Here is a 14637-nt window from a genome sequence, read left to right on the forward strand (position 1 = left end):
GTACAGGGTTTGGACAAAATAATGGAAACACCTGTGGCAAGAGTTACAGATATTCACTAATATAGTGTTGTGCCACCATTTGCTATTAAAACAGCTTCTGTTCTAAGTGGAATAGATTCAAATAAATCTTAACTGTCTTATGAGGAATATTTCAAGCTACTTGAGTGATGAAGGTGGAGGAAATCTGCTTCTCACTCCTCTCCAAATATGACCACAGTGGCTCAATAACATTTTTCTGCTGACTGTGCAGGCCATTAGAGATGACTAGCCCATTCATAAGCCCATTAAACCAAGTTTAGACACATCTGGCTTTACGTATTGGAGAATTATTATCTTCAAACATGGCATCATTTGTGGGAAACAATGCTTGCACTATGGGACAAATCCATGGGATTAGTCTTTCAGAATAACAAGGTAATCAGTGGGAGTAATTCACCTGTTCAGGGTGATGATAGGATCTAAAGAATATCAAGATATTGCTGCCCCATTGTTGATCCTCCTCTGTGTTTGACAGTTGGCACAACAGTCAAGATGGTGCATTTCTTTTGCCGTTCACCAAACGTAAAACATAAAATCATCAAAAGAGGTGCATCCATTTGATACAGATGTACAGTGCACTGTTGAGTCAGTTTGGTGTGACATAAGCACTGTGAAAGCAAAATTAAGAGTAGGAGTGTGTTATAGGCCTAATGACTCGAATGAGTACAATGAACAATTGTACAGAGAAATAGAGTGGGCAAGTAAATCAGAATGTCTTATAATGGGGGATTTTAACTTCCCAGATATTGACTGGAACTTGTGGATTGGTGACTCGCACACTAGTAAGACTTTTGTGGATTTATTGGATGATTGTTTTCTGCAGCAGCATGTTTGAGAGGGTAATACTCTTGATCTGGTTATCAGCAGTGATCATTCGTGTATTAAGATTTGCAGATAAAGGAACCACTAGGTCCAGTGATCCTACTGATGTAGTATCACAGTGTACTGATGTAGGACTATAGTGGTCTCAGACAGTTTTTAAATTCTGTACAGTGGGATCAACTGATGATGTTGCCAACAGCAAAGGGGCCTCCGTATCTAGGTGGGCAGGAGCAGCAGTGCGTAGCACACGCTTCTTGATTAGACCGGGGTTTGAGTCTGTGTCCACCAAATATGGAGGATGCAGAAAGGTCAGGGAATGACCACTGCATATCCCCGGAGCAATATGGCCTTAGTTGCTAATGCTTCTAAAAACCAAATAACAAACAACAACCAACAGCAATGTCTAAGTGGGAAGCATTCAAGGAATTAATCGTTGAAGCTACTAAATGTTTCATACCTATTAAGAAATATTGTACAAGGTTTAGGCCTAAATGATTGTCAAATGAACTAATGAGACTCGTGGCAAAGAAGAAAAATGCATGGGATGCATATAAATTATCAGGCGGTACAGAAGCCTCTGGCAGATATAAGCTAGTCTGTAATCAAGTCACAAAGGAGGTTAGGCAAGCGAAGGCAGATTGCGAGAAATCTTTGCAAAGGAAGCTAAGAAAAGCAGCAAGGACCTTTTTTTTTTATATAAACTCTAGAAGGAAGGAGATGAATCAGATAGGGCCATTTGAAATCGATGGTTCGACTGTTGATAATCCTGCTCAGATAGCAAACAAACTGAATGAGTATTTTGCATCTACATTCACACAAGAGGAGTTATTAAAGATTGAAAATGCCAGAAGGTTATCAAATTGTAGCAGGGTGCTTAATGATTTTGTAATAACTGAGAGCAAAGTGGAGGAGAAATTGTTGAAGTTAAACATAAGAAAGGCACCTGGGATGGATGGATCTATCCAGTTATATTAAAGGAGGCAGCAAAGGAAGTAAGCAAACTCTTAGACCTGTTAGTTTAACCTGTTCCAGGAAAATAGTGGAGTCACTGGTTAAAGAAGCATTGCAAGATCATCAAGGCAAGACTGATACAATGGATAAAGGGATGGTTGAGTGGGAGATGACAGATTGTGGTACTCAGTGGACACTGCTCTTCGTGGACTAATGTTATTAGTGGAGTTCCCCAGGGTTTGGTGTTGGGCCTATTGTTTTCTATATTTATCAATGCTATTAGTGAATCAGACTTAATGTCCAAGTTTGTAGATGATACAAAGGTTGGCAGGATTGAGTAAAGACAGTATGTTAGTGCAACAGGATCTAGATAATTTGGGGAAATGGGCTGAGAAGTGGCAACTGAACTTTAACATTGACAAATGCATATGGGTAGCAGTAACTTAAGAGAAACGTACCGTGTGGTACTACACTCAGGGAAGTTGTGACTGAAAAAGACCTGGAGGGCTAATTGTGCAGTCAGATATGAAGCTTGCTGAGCAGTGCAGAAGGACTGCCAGAGCAGGTCATCCTGAGGCATGTGCCTTAGAGATGTAGGTCCTTGAAGGCATACGTTTCAATAGAGGCCTGTTTCATCCAGATTGAAAATCTGATCCAACGTGTAGTCGCCGCCTTCAATTATTTTCTGTACCACAGGTGGGAATGTCTTTGCCGCTTCCTTACTCATCTGCACTTGTGACTTCGCCAGACAGCTTAACATTGTGAAAAGAGTAGTGGTGTTTGAAGCCACTAAACCAGCCACTTCTGCAGGATTTGGTGATTTCTTTTTAAGGTCTTCGTATATAGTTAGTGCTTTCTCTTTCACTGTGAGAAAGCTTGCTCCCAATTTTTTTGGTTTGGTCTTCAATCCATATGCTTAGCATATGGATTGAAGACCAATGCTGTACACGTAGCTTTTATTTTCATGACATTGTCTCTGATGGTGCGCAATGTGCGTTCACTTAAACCTGTTGCTCTCGAGATATCATATGTTCTCTCATTTCTTTCAAAATGTTTAATTATTTCAAGTTTTTCTTCTATACTTAATGCTTTCCTTTTGCACTCACTGCTTGGCTTTTTGGAACCAGGACGCTTACCCATGTCAGATGCTGTATGAATATACTTTTTATAGTATGAACCAGTACTATATCAATACTTTCTAAATTGATATAAATATTTGTAAAAGAATAAGAGAAGTTTACCTCATTATGATACGTAGAACACTTGCGTATGATACTCTCCAGAAATTAAAATGAAAACAATTAAAAAATCGGAAATCTTACATTACAGTAAGAAATAATTAACAATAATTAGAAATCAAATGAACACAATTATTGTTAAATTGATTTTTAATTGTGTTCATTTGATTTTTAATTATTGTTAATTATTTTAATTATTTCTTACCGTAATGTAAGATTTTCGATTTTTTAATTGTTTTTGTTTTAATTTCTGGAGAGTATCATACTGAAGTGTTCTACATATCATATTGAGGTAAACTTCTCTTATTCTTTTACGATACGAATATACTTTTTATAAATAAAAGTTAACAAATGCAGGAGAACAGTCCAAGACACACACACTTGTAGGATAACACACGTAGGTGAACTGAAGTAAGAGATACACGAGGTTCGTGTGTGTGTGTAAAAATATGTAGTGTGTTTCTGCCTTTAAGGTGGAAACACATTATAATCACCTCATGCATTGAGCTCACATGTAAACATGTCAAACTTCAAATGTGTGAGAGCTATATTTCCCATTTAGTTGTATTGGTTGGAGACTATGTACACTTATGTACATAGCTTAATTATTACTGTAATATATACATACTAATTAAGCAATCAATAACGACAAACACGGCACCCACGAGAGAGAAGATTCTGAAAATTTGTTATTTTTTTTATATGATTGAAGAGGAAGGGGAAACTCATCTCACCATAACGTAAAAACCCACAGAATTCCAGCCAAGCTATTATTGCAAATGCAGTAAATCGAGTTTACTACCCATTTATAATTACACTGTTTATAATTTAACACATTTGTAATTAGACTTCTGTTAGATTGCACTAACAGAAAAGCCCAATAAACCAGGAACTGCAAATTGTTTTATGGTAGTGACCTCCAGAAATGTGCTCCTCCACTCACGCTATCCCGTCTCATGAAATTTTTGTTCGAACAAAAAATCTTGTGAATACAGCGAATGACAACAGTGTCTCTGACCAATACAGTTACAGAAAATGGAAAATATAGCTCTCACACGTTTGACATTTTTAAAGCTTCACAAACTTGTATGTATTGCTGTGCATATTGCTGTGCATAACTGACTGTATAGCGGGCAGGAAAATGTGACTGGCTGGCTTGTTTATAGGAGACTTAATACTATTTATTGATTGGGACTTGGAAACAAATTGTATAACTTGCCTCTAAAAAATATAAATATATGTTACAAAGACAAACTCTTTTTATTGTGCTACATAAAAAAAAAAGGTTTGGTTTCTTGTATCATTACACCATTTCTGTAATGATACTCAATGAATGAAATTTCAATTCTGGTGTAATCATTATTGCATCATAAAGGAAAATTTTTAATTGTACTCCTATTTTTAGTGCTATTTATATTATATTATATTATATTACTGCCATTTGTAGAAGAAGAGAAATTTACCTCAACATAATACGGAGAAAACTTCTGTTTTAATTTTTAAATTTTTCGTGAAGTTTCCTAGCCTGAGAAAGGTATTTTTGTTTATTGGAATACTGAGATTTTAAGGCAAGTTTAACTATATTATGCGATGTGGCAAGTACTAGTTGCTTTATGCCTGAAATTTTATGATTTAAATTGACACTGTCAAATTTTGGAATGATGTTGTTTTGAAGACAATATTTTAGGAAAAAAATATTGTAAGTTTGGGCAAGTATCTTAGAGTTATCTAATGTAATTATGCACCAAGATGTTCAAAAAATCTCCCACAGTTGTGTGTGTATCGATAGATTATGCCTGGAGAGAAAGGAAGTGAATGAAATAGTCAATAAGAGTTTAAAATATGAATTTGATAGTATATAAAACAGAGCTATGATGCTAAATATGTTTTACGTTGATATAAATATTTGTAAAAGAATAAGAGAAATTTACCTTAATATGATACGTAAAACACTTCTTAAAATGTTCTACCTATCATATTACAGAAGTGTTCTACATATTGAGGTAAATTTCTCTTATTATTCTGCAAATATTTATATCAGTATATAATGTATTTAGTATCATAGCTCTGTTATATACTATCAAATTACTGCCATTTATATTATTATATGTACAGGAGCAGGTTAGTTCTATTTTGTATAGTATCAGTTTAGTAATATTCTGCTGGTTGAATTTTTGATTAATATCTCTGTTTTACAGTTTGCTGCAAATGTATTTAGGGCATTACCACCTTCATCTAATCCTAATGGAGCTGAGTTTGATCCCGAAGAAGATGAACCAACACTTGAAGCAGCCTGGCCACATCTCCAGGTATTATTATTATTATTATTTTTTTTTTTTTGTAGTATTTAGCATGAGCTATTCTTTATATCCATTCTCTCCCTTGCTTTCCCAAACAGATGAAACATTTGGACAAAAATTGAACTTTTATTGTGAGAATTGAAGGGTATTACTGTGTCATGCAAGGCAGCTGAATTGGGGAAGCAAAACACTGTTGTGCATTGTTATTAACAATAGTTTGTTAAATTTATAGCTCCAAAAACATTAAATACTGGGGTTGAATTTGGATTTAAGTTAACAGATGTAGTATTCTCCTTTTTTTGATGTATTTGTGTTTTTTGTCAGTGGGAGAAAAGAACCAAAAACTTGCATACTGCCTGCAGTCCTTTGTTTCTGCTGCAACTGAACTGTTTGGCCTTGACAGGGGTGGCCTGAGTTTTCTTTGTTGTGATGGTGGCAGAATCTGATTGGTGGACCCATTAGTATTAACAGAGAGGATGGGAAGGGGATATGATGGCAGATTTAGAGAACCTGCTGGTCCCCTCTTATGGCAGACCTTGAATACAATCTGTGCATCCTTCTTGTTGAGGATTATTATTATTTCGTATGGCAAAAATGAGGATACATTTGTAACAAACAATGTCAAAAAAATAAATAAATAAATTACGATAAGATTAAAAACAATATTTACAGAAAAAAATTATAAGTAACATTTGATGAATTAAAATGTAATGTCCAGTTTATTCAGCCATTTAATAGCATCAGTGACACTATGTAGATCTTGGATGGAACCTTCAAATCTCCTCTTTGGGCACTCCGAGATGACATCCTGGATGGTCAGGGGCACGTTGTCACAGTCGCAGAATGGGTTTTCAGTTTTTCCCCACTTTGCAGCCAAAACTTGCATCTTCCGTGATTTGTTCGGATTCTGTTCAGGGATGTCCATTCCTTTCTTGGTAAGTTGAAACCTGGAACAGCTCTGCATGGATCACTGACTAAGCCCAGGTGGTCGGGATTTGAAGTAGTCCAGTCTTCGCGCCAGGTCTGGTCAGCATTAAAATGTGACTTGATAAGTTTCTCGCCTAGCTTCCATGAGGGGTTCCTAGACTTCAATCTCTCCGGCTTCTGGGGTTTGCAATCCTGATGTATGGGCAATTGAGGATTTCTTTGACATTTCTGCCATTCTTTCAGCAAGGCTATTTCTCTTCTTATATGAGGGGGATAGATGTTAGATAACACTGGTAGCCATTTTAAAGGTGTCGATTTAATGGTGCCTGATATTGTCCTCATTGTGTCATTCAGTTGGGTATCAACTTTTACAGAGTGTGCACTATTAAGCCATACGGGGCAACAGTATTCTGCAACTGAGTAGACTAGGGCAAGGGCTGATGTTCGTAGCACCGTTGCGTTTGCTCCCCAGCCTGTTCCACTGAGTTTATGCAAGATGTTATTCCTAGTTTTTATCTTTGCTGCAATATTACAAAGGTGTTGTTTATACGTCAGTGTTCGGTCCATTGTAATTCCCAGATATTTTTGGCAAGGGTTGTGTTTCAGTCGTTGACCTTTATATTCCACTTGTGGCATATAGTTAGCCCTATGATTATCCAGATGAAAACAGCTAGCTTCGGTTTTATTTAAATTAGGTTTAAGTCGCCATGTGTGAAAATATTTATTCAGGTTATGAAGATCCTTTGTAAGTACAATTTCGGCTGCATTGAAGTCAGTAGACTGGGCAGTCAGGGCTATGTCATCTGCGTACATGAATTTCCTAGAAGTAGTTGCTGGAAGATCTGCAGTATAGATATTAAATAATAATGGGGCTAGAACTGATCCTTGTGGTAAACCATCATTTAATATATAGGGCTTGCTCACTCTGCCGTTTAAGTGTACTTCAAACACTCTGTTGCATAACATATTGTTAAGTAGGATCGCGAGGGGCTTACAAGGAATAATCTTCAAAAATTTCAGAATCATTCCTTGTCGCCATACTGTGTCATAAGCTGATGTCAAGTCCACAAAGACTGCAATGGTCTTCTTCTTATCTTGGAATCCGTTCTGGATATGGCTGGTAAGTGCCAGTACCTGATCGCAGCAGCTTCGGCCTGGTCGGAATCCGGCTTGTTCAATTGGCATGTGTTGGAAGATTGTGGTTGAAATTCTATTGTAAACCATTCTTTCAATTAATTTATAACATATATTTAAAAGTGCAATTGGGCGATAATCTTCAGGGCAAGATCCACTTTTCCCAGGCTTTAGGATGGCAACTATTTTAGTTCTCTTAAACAAAAACGGGAACCTACCATTCTGCAAGATGTCATTAAAAAATTTAACTAGCCAATTCAGAGCTCTTGGACCACAGTGTTTCAGGAACTCTGGATATATTCCGTCCACTCCGGCTGCTTTGCCTGGTTTTATTTCCTTCAGAGCTGTTGAAATCTCTGCAATTGTGAATTCTCCTGAGAATTGGGAGGTTGGTTCAGCCAGGGATAGTCTAGTTCTTAATTCCTTCTTAAGTTTTTTGACTTCATCTTTGTTAGTATCAGTTGGTCTCTTGGAAATGTTGACAATTCTCTTGGCTACTTTTCCTGGGGATACTTCTGAGCTCTTATTAATATATTTGGGAGTACTACTTCCGAGTTTCCTCAGAAGTGTCCATGCTTTTCTGCTTGAGTGTTGGAAGTTCATACCTGCTGTCATTATGTTCAATTTTTCTTTCCTAGCAGAGTCTAAGCATTGCAATAGTTCATCAGCAATTTCTGTTCTATTGCTAAGTTGGTATTCTTCATATAGCTCATCACATCTTCTGTTCCAGCCAGGAATGTATTCTTTCCTATATCCTCTGGGAATATGTTTCTTTGCTATGGAGAATATTAAACCAACAAATCGCTTATAATTGTCGGTTTTTGGTGGGATCCATTGAATATTGTGATCCACCTCATTAGTGAAGGCTTCCCAGTGAGCTTTTCCAAAGTTCCAGCGAGGTACAGGCTTTGATCTTACTATTGGAACTTCGGTACAAATTTTTACAAGAATTGGTCTATGCTGACTACGAGGAAAATTATTCAAAACTTTCCTGCTACACTGCAAAGGTCTTCCGCCCTCATCTCTTGAGACAAAACAGAGGTCTGGGTTGGTATCTTTGTTCCATCTGCCTGAGTGAAAGGAACCTTTCTCTTTTGCATCATACATTACTTGTTGAGGATGTTTCCCTCATATGGAGCCATATGAAGGATAATTTAGATTTCCACTTCTGCTTAAATAATATTTTCCAAAATTATAAATCATTTTGGCAAAAGCTGAATGAGTATAAATTTTAATCAAAGCTTTAATAAAATATAAAAGAACAAAGTGTTAGTAACATGTATATATATTTCAAAAGATATGACATAGACAAATGTATGATGGGAAACTGCAGGAAAAAAATAATGAATATTAAGCAGATGCAGAAAGCAGCAGAATATAAACATATTACATTGGAAGTAAACGATAATGCCAAGCAACTGCAACAGCATAAATAAATTGGACCATAATATAGCAAACCATCAAATAACAAAGTTTAGATGTAAAAGGGCAAAAACCAAATATTATATTAACCTACACTTATAAAAGAAAATATTAACCTAAACTTATAAATTTAGAAGCCACTGAAGAGGCTGACTAAATTCAAGACTGCAAAATATCTCAAATTTGGTGGTGAAAGCAAATAGTAAATACTCAGAAACATAATTTAAAAAATAAATGATGTCCAACATGGCTTAAGAATAAAGAATTTAGTTGGCTAAAGAATCAAAATAAAGCACTCAAATGTTTGGTCTACAAACCATTGAAGTAAGCTGTGATCTAAAGACTAAAATGTCACAGTAATAAAAAATTCAACGTTACAAAAAATGAAAATGAAAAAAAGTGTTTGAAGGATGTGAGCCATAAATTTAATCTCATCAAAAAACTACTGTATCCAAAAATGACAAGCGCAGTAGTTTGATAGCAAGACAACCAAGATTTTAGTTTCGGGCCAAACTCTTTCACAGTTTTCTGTACTATAGTTTTTTTTTTTTTTTTTATGTTGCAGTTCCTTGGCCATATTTTCTGTCTTATGATGTTTATATAAATATATATAAAAATAAACATTAACTAAATAAGTAATAAAGGAAAGAAAACCAGAAAAAAGAATGAAAATCACTTTAGCAGACATCGGTAGTTGCAAAACATTACCTACTACATATTGCCGAAACATAATTTGAATATAAATTAAGGATATACCAGTTATATGTTAAGCCAAGTAAGTGGCTAGTAAAAAGTAAACCAGTATGTAACAACATCAATAAACAAAGAATGGAGGGAAAATATATCAAGATAAAGGGTGTTGTAGAAGGATTGATCTAAAATAGAGAAAGAATGCCAATTAATAAAAAAAAAACCAAATAATATGATTTTACAAAATTGCCAGGTTCAAATTACATAAAATATCATTACAAATGGAGACAAAAATTAAACATAACAATGTGACAAACAGGTTAAAACAATAAAATAAAATAGGCTGACCATTGTGCCCCATCTTTGGAAGGCCACATTTTGATTAAATAAAACAATGCGTTGCTGACTAATCAACTCACCAGTGCAATAGATTTGAATAATGGTGAAAAATTATACTAGAACAGATACAAAACAGTACAGAACAAACTACCGATAGAGTAACAGTTAAATAAGAGTTCACTCAAAAGAAATTTAACTATAGATGGCAATATGAGCAGTGCATTAACATCTCAACTCACCATTAACCATGTAACAAAAATAAACTTTAACTAAATAAATAATTAAGAAAATAATAAAGAAAAGAAAAACAGGAAAAAAAAAATTAATTTTAGAAAAAATTTGGTGGCTGCAAAGTGTTACCTACTGCATGTTGTGGAAACATAATTTGAATATAAATTAAAAATATGCCAGCCATGTTATTATTATTAACCATATGGTGCAAGAAAGCCTGACGCTTATGCTGCATCAGCCAAAAAAAAAAATTCCCGAGTTACCCTGAGAGAGAGAGAGAGAGAGAGAGAGAGAGAGAGAGAGAGAGAGAGAGAGAGAGAGAGAGAGAGAGAGAGAGTGAGTATAGAAAGGAATCACCAAGAAAGAGAAGAATGATGATATCCAGCTCAGGACCCTGAGTGTGCCAGGGCCCACCAGATGTGAGCCCCTGGGGTATTGGCAAGCCAAGTAAGTGATGAATATAAATGAGTGTGTAATTACAGAAACAAATGAAGAAACAGGTGGGTGAGGAATAAATTGAAATAAAGGGTGTTTCAAAAGGAAAGTGCTAAAATATTAGAAAGAATGCCAATTAATAAAAATTTACAAAAAATGGCAATTAATTCAAATTTACTGGTGTTTTTTTGATGGTACCAAGTTCAAATTGTGTGAAATATCATAATAAATGGAGCCAACAAGGTGTCATCATTAAATTTGAATTACCATTCTTTTTAAATTATTTTAAGAGTGCATTCCTTCTGCAACAGTTCCCCCCCCTCTGTTTATTGCTCTACTTTTGTATTGGTTACTAACATGTGGTAACTAATGTATTGCAGCCACTGATGTTTGCTGTACTGATCTTCTTTCTTTCATTTTCTTTCCTGTTTTTCTTTTTTTATTATTTAGTTAAAGTTAATTTTTATGTTACATGGTTAGTAGTGAGGTGAAATGCTAATGTGCTGCTCATAGCATTAGCATTAGTAGAGGCATTTGATGCAAGAAAGCAAGCTTATGCAGCATCAGCCAAAAAAAAAAAATAAAGTAAAATAAATAAATAAAAAATAACCACTTCCACTTCACCCCCATGTTCGTTCGAAATACCTGTCCAGCTGGGCTTTAAATTTATTTAGGCTATCAACTTCCACAACAAGGGATGGGTCTGTTCCACCAACCAACTACCTGCTGGCTAGAGGCAAATTTCCACACATTTATCCTACATCTGTCTTTCCTCAGTCTGAATTTATTCCCTCTCAGGTGATTGTTCTGAGCAAGACGAAGGATCCCATCGGCATTGAGCATGCTCAAACCATTCAAGGCTTTATACACCTCTATCAGATCACCTCGCTGGTGCCTAGTCTCCAGACACTGTAATTTGCAAAACTTAAGCCTTTGTTCCATTCACTAATCTTGTTGCCCTTCTCTGTACTCGTTCTAGCAGCTCTACATCCTTCTTGAAATGAGGCCTCCAGACCTGTATACAGTACTCAAGGTATGGCCTGACCATTGCCTTATACAAGGGAATCTCCTTATCCCTGCTAGAAAAATTCCTGTATATCACTGACAAGACACCTTAAGCTACTCTTGCAGCCCATCTTCACTGCTCAGAGAACTTCATATCTACCTGCACAATTAACCCCAGGTCCTTTTCCACAGAGTTGATACATTGCTCTGGGGTTGCTGTTTCAAAGGATGATCCAACCTTTGTATCATTTGCAAACTTGGACATTAAGTTTGATATACCATCATCAACTCCACTAATAACATTAGTCCACGAGGAGCAGTGTCCATTGATTATCACTCTGTCTTCTCCCCCTCAACCATCCCTTTATCGATAGCAGCAATTTGCCTCCAATGCCACACTGCACCACACTGTGCAGCAGTCTTCCATGTGCAACAGTATCAAAAGCCTTTCTAAGATCCAAATATATAATATCAAAGTTATTCCCTGCATCCAGTTCTTTTGTGACTGCATCATAGTATCCAATCAAATTGGTCAGGCAAGGCTTTCCCTTAACAAAACTATGCTGTATCCGAGCTATAACTGAAGTCTTTTCTAGATGATCCTGCAGTGCTTGCAGCCTTAAACTTATTTAGGCTATCAACTTCCACGACAAGGGATGGAAGTCTGTTCCACCTACCAACCACCCGCTGGTTAAAGGCAAATTTCCACACATCTATCCTACATCTGTCTTTCCTCAATTTGAATTTATGCCCTCTCAGGTGATTATTCTGAGCAAGAGGAAGAATCCCATCAGCATTGAGCATGCTCAAACCATTCAAGGCTTTGTACACCTCTATCAGATCACCTCGCTGGTGCCTAGTCTCCAGACACTGTAATTCGCAAAACTTAAGCCTTTCTTTGTAAGAGCACCCCTTTGTTCCATTCACTAATCTTGTTGCCCTTCTCCGTACTCATTCCAGCAGCTCTACATCCTTCTTGAAATGAGGCTTCCAGGTCTGTATACAGTACTCTAGGTGTGGCCTGACCATTGCCTTATACAAGGGAATAATCACCTTCTTATCCCTGCTAGAAAAATTCCTATATATCATTGACAATACACCATGAGCTACTCTTGCAGCCCGTCTGCACTGCTCAGAGAACTTCATATCTGCCTGCACAACCACCCCCAGGTCCCTTTCATTCTCTACCACTGTCAGTGTAGTACCACAGAGTTGATACGTTGCTCTGGGGTTGCTATTTCCCATATGTAGTACTTTACATTTGTCAATGTTAAACTTCATTTGCCACCTCTCAGCCCATCTGCTCAACCTGTCCAGATCCTGTTGCAGCAGCATAGTGTCAGTAGTGTCCTTGACAACCCTGCCAACCTTCGTATCGTCTGCAAACTTGGACATTAAGCTTGATATACCATCATCAATATCATTTATAAATACAGAAAACAATAAAGGACCCAATACTGAACCCTGAGGGACTCCACTAATAACATTAGTCCACGATGAGCAGTGTCCATTGATTACCACTCTGTCTTCTCCCCCTCAACCACCCCTTTATCCATAGCAGCAATTTGCCTCCACTGCTCCAATTTGTGCAGCAGTCTTCCATACCGCCATATATAGTTCAATTTCTTTTCTTCTCTATGTACTCTTATTTAATTATTATTCTCTGTCATTAGATTTGTGTTGCCTTGTGAGTGCTCTGCTTTGATCTGTTCTAGTGTAATTTTTCACTGCATAAGGGTCGCCATCCTTTTTAAATCTGTTGCACCGGCTGTTTATTAGTTGTATTTGTCAGGTTGGTGATGTGTTAATTTGTTTAATGTTTGAAATGCAATGAGTTCACTCAGCTATTATTGGCATTGTGGCCTTTCAATGAGATGGGGCACAATGGTCAGTCTATTTTATTTTATTTTATTTTTATTTCATTTTGTTTTGTCACATTTTTGTGGTTGTTTGTTTATTTCTGTTTATACTGATATTTCACTTAATTTAGACCTGGTGCCGTCAGGGGGCATTGCTAACACTGAATTGATTGGCATTTTTGTAAATTTATATTATTGGTATTTTTATTAATTGGCATTCTTTCTAAATTATTTTAGGAGCATATTCCTTCTGCAGCACCATTTATATCTGTTTCTGTTCTTACATACAGATTTACTTTCTGTTAGCCATTTGTTTGGTTTGCCATATGACTGGCATGTTTTTAATTTATATTGAGATTTTGTATATATAGTATAACCCTATTAAGAAGTTTTCCAAGGGAGTAGAGATTTAAAACTTCTTACGAGGGAAAACTTCTTAGAAGGGAAAATGTCCTTAGGGTATGAAATATTAACTACACAAATAAAAATGAAAAGATACATAACTTAAAGATGATTTTAAGTAATATTTCAGAATTTATTCAGTACAGATTTGGAGATCATCCTTCCCAATTCAACCCTTCAAATTAGAAAAATATAATACAATTAGTATAATCATTATGATTAATAATTATTACACTCATGTAATATAATCAATATAATATAATATAATCTCCCCAGGACCTATCGAATGGGTGCACTGCCTGGTGAATTTAACAGACTGTCTGGCTAAAATTTAAGCAATACTCGCGGTACCGTATGGTACTGCTCACTGATTTCGATCAATATTAATTTGAACATACTGTACGATCGAGATCAATGTGACAGGAGCACATAATGTTAAATTATGCAATTAATTTTTGCTCTTGATTGTTCAAGTCACATTTATAAATAACAGAAAATTTTATAATATTGCGAAGTATTACACTTCCCCACCTGGCTACTTCATAATGCTGCCCGGCTGGCAAAATTTTCTGGGGAGAACATTGTATAATCTGATATAATCAGTATGATTAATAATTAATATTTATTTGTAGCATTAAAATAAAACTGCCAAGGAGGGACTAAAAATTAAGACTGATATGATAGATAGACAAAAATACAGTTATTCTTTAAAGAATTACCAAAAATACTAATGGTAATCCACAGAAATAAAGTATTTCTGTAGAATAAAAATATTTCTATAGAATAAAAGAAATAAAAAAATTCAGCTTTCAACATACCTTAAAAGGTCACAATTACAATAAG

General features: G+C 36.0%; 1 protein-coding gene across 1 annotated transcript in view; it reads left to right on the plus strand.

The window, feature by feature from the left end:
• The window catches only part of LOC150084621 (serine/threonine-protein phosphatase 2A 56 kDa regulatory subunit gamma isoform-like), a 387095-nt gene that overhangs the window by 107291 nt on the left and 265167 nt on the right, over positions 1 to 14637 (plus strand). The window contains exon 5 of the mRNA XM_090376516.1: positions 5249 to 5359. Coding sequence (XP_090232642.1) covers positions 5249 to 5359 — 111 coding nt within the window. The remainder of the gene's footprint in view (positions 1 to 5248; positions 5360 to 14637) is intronic.

This window comes from Mastigoproctus giganteus, chromosome 6 (genome assembly GCF_048544385.1).
Source record: "Mastigoproctus giganteus isolate SK-2022 chromosome 6, ASM4854438v1, whole genome shotgun sequence".
NCBI classification, from domain to species: domain Eukaryota; kingdom Metazoa; phylum Arthropoda; class Arachnida; order Uropygi; family Thelyphonidae; genus Mastigoproctus; species Mastigoproctus giganteus.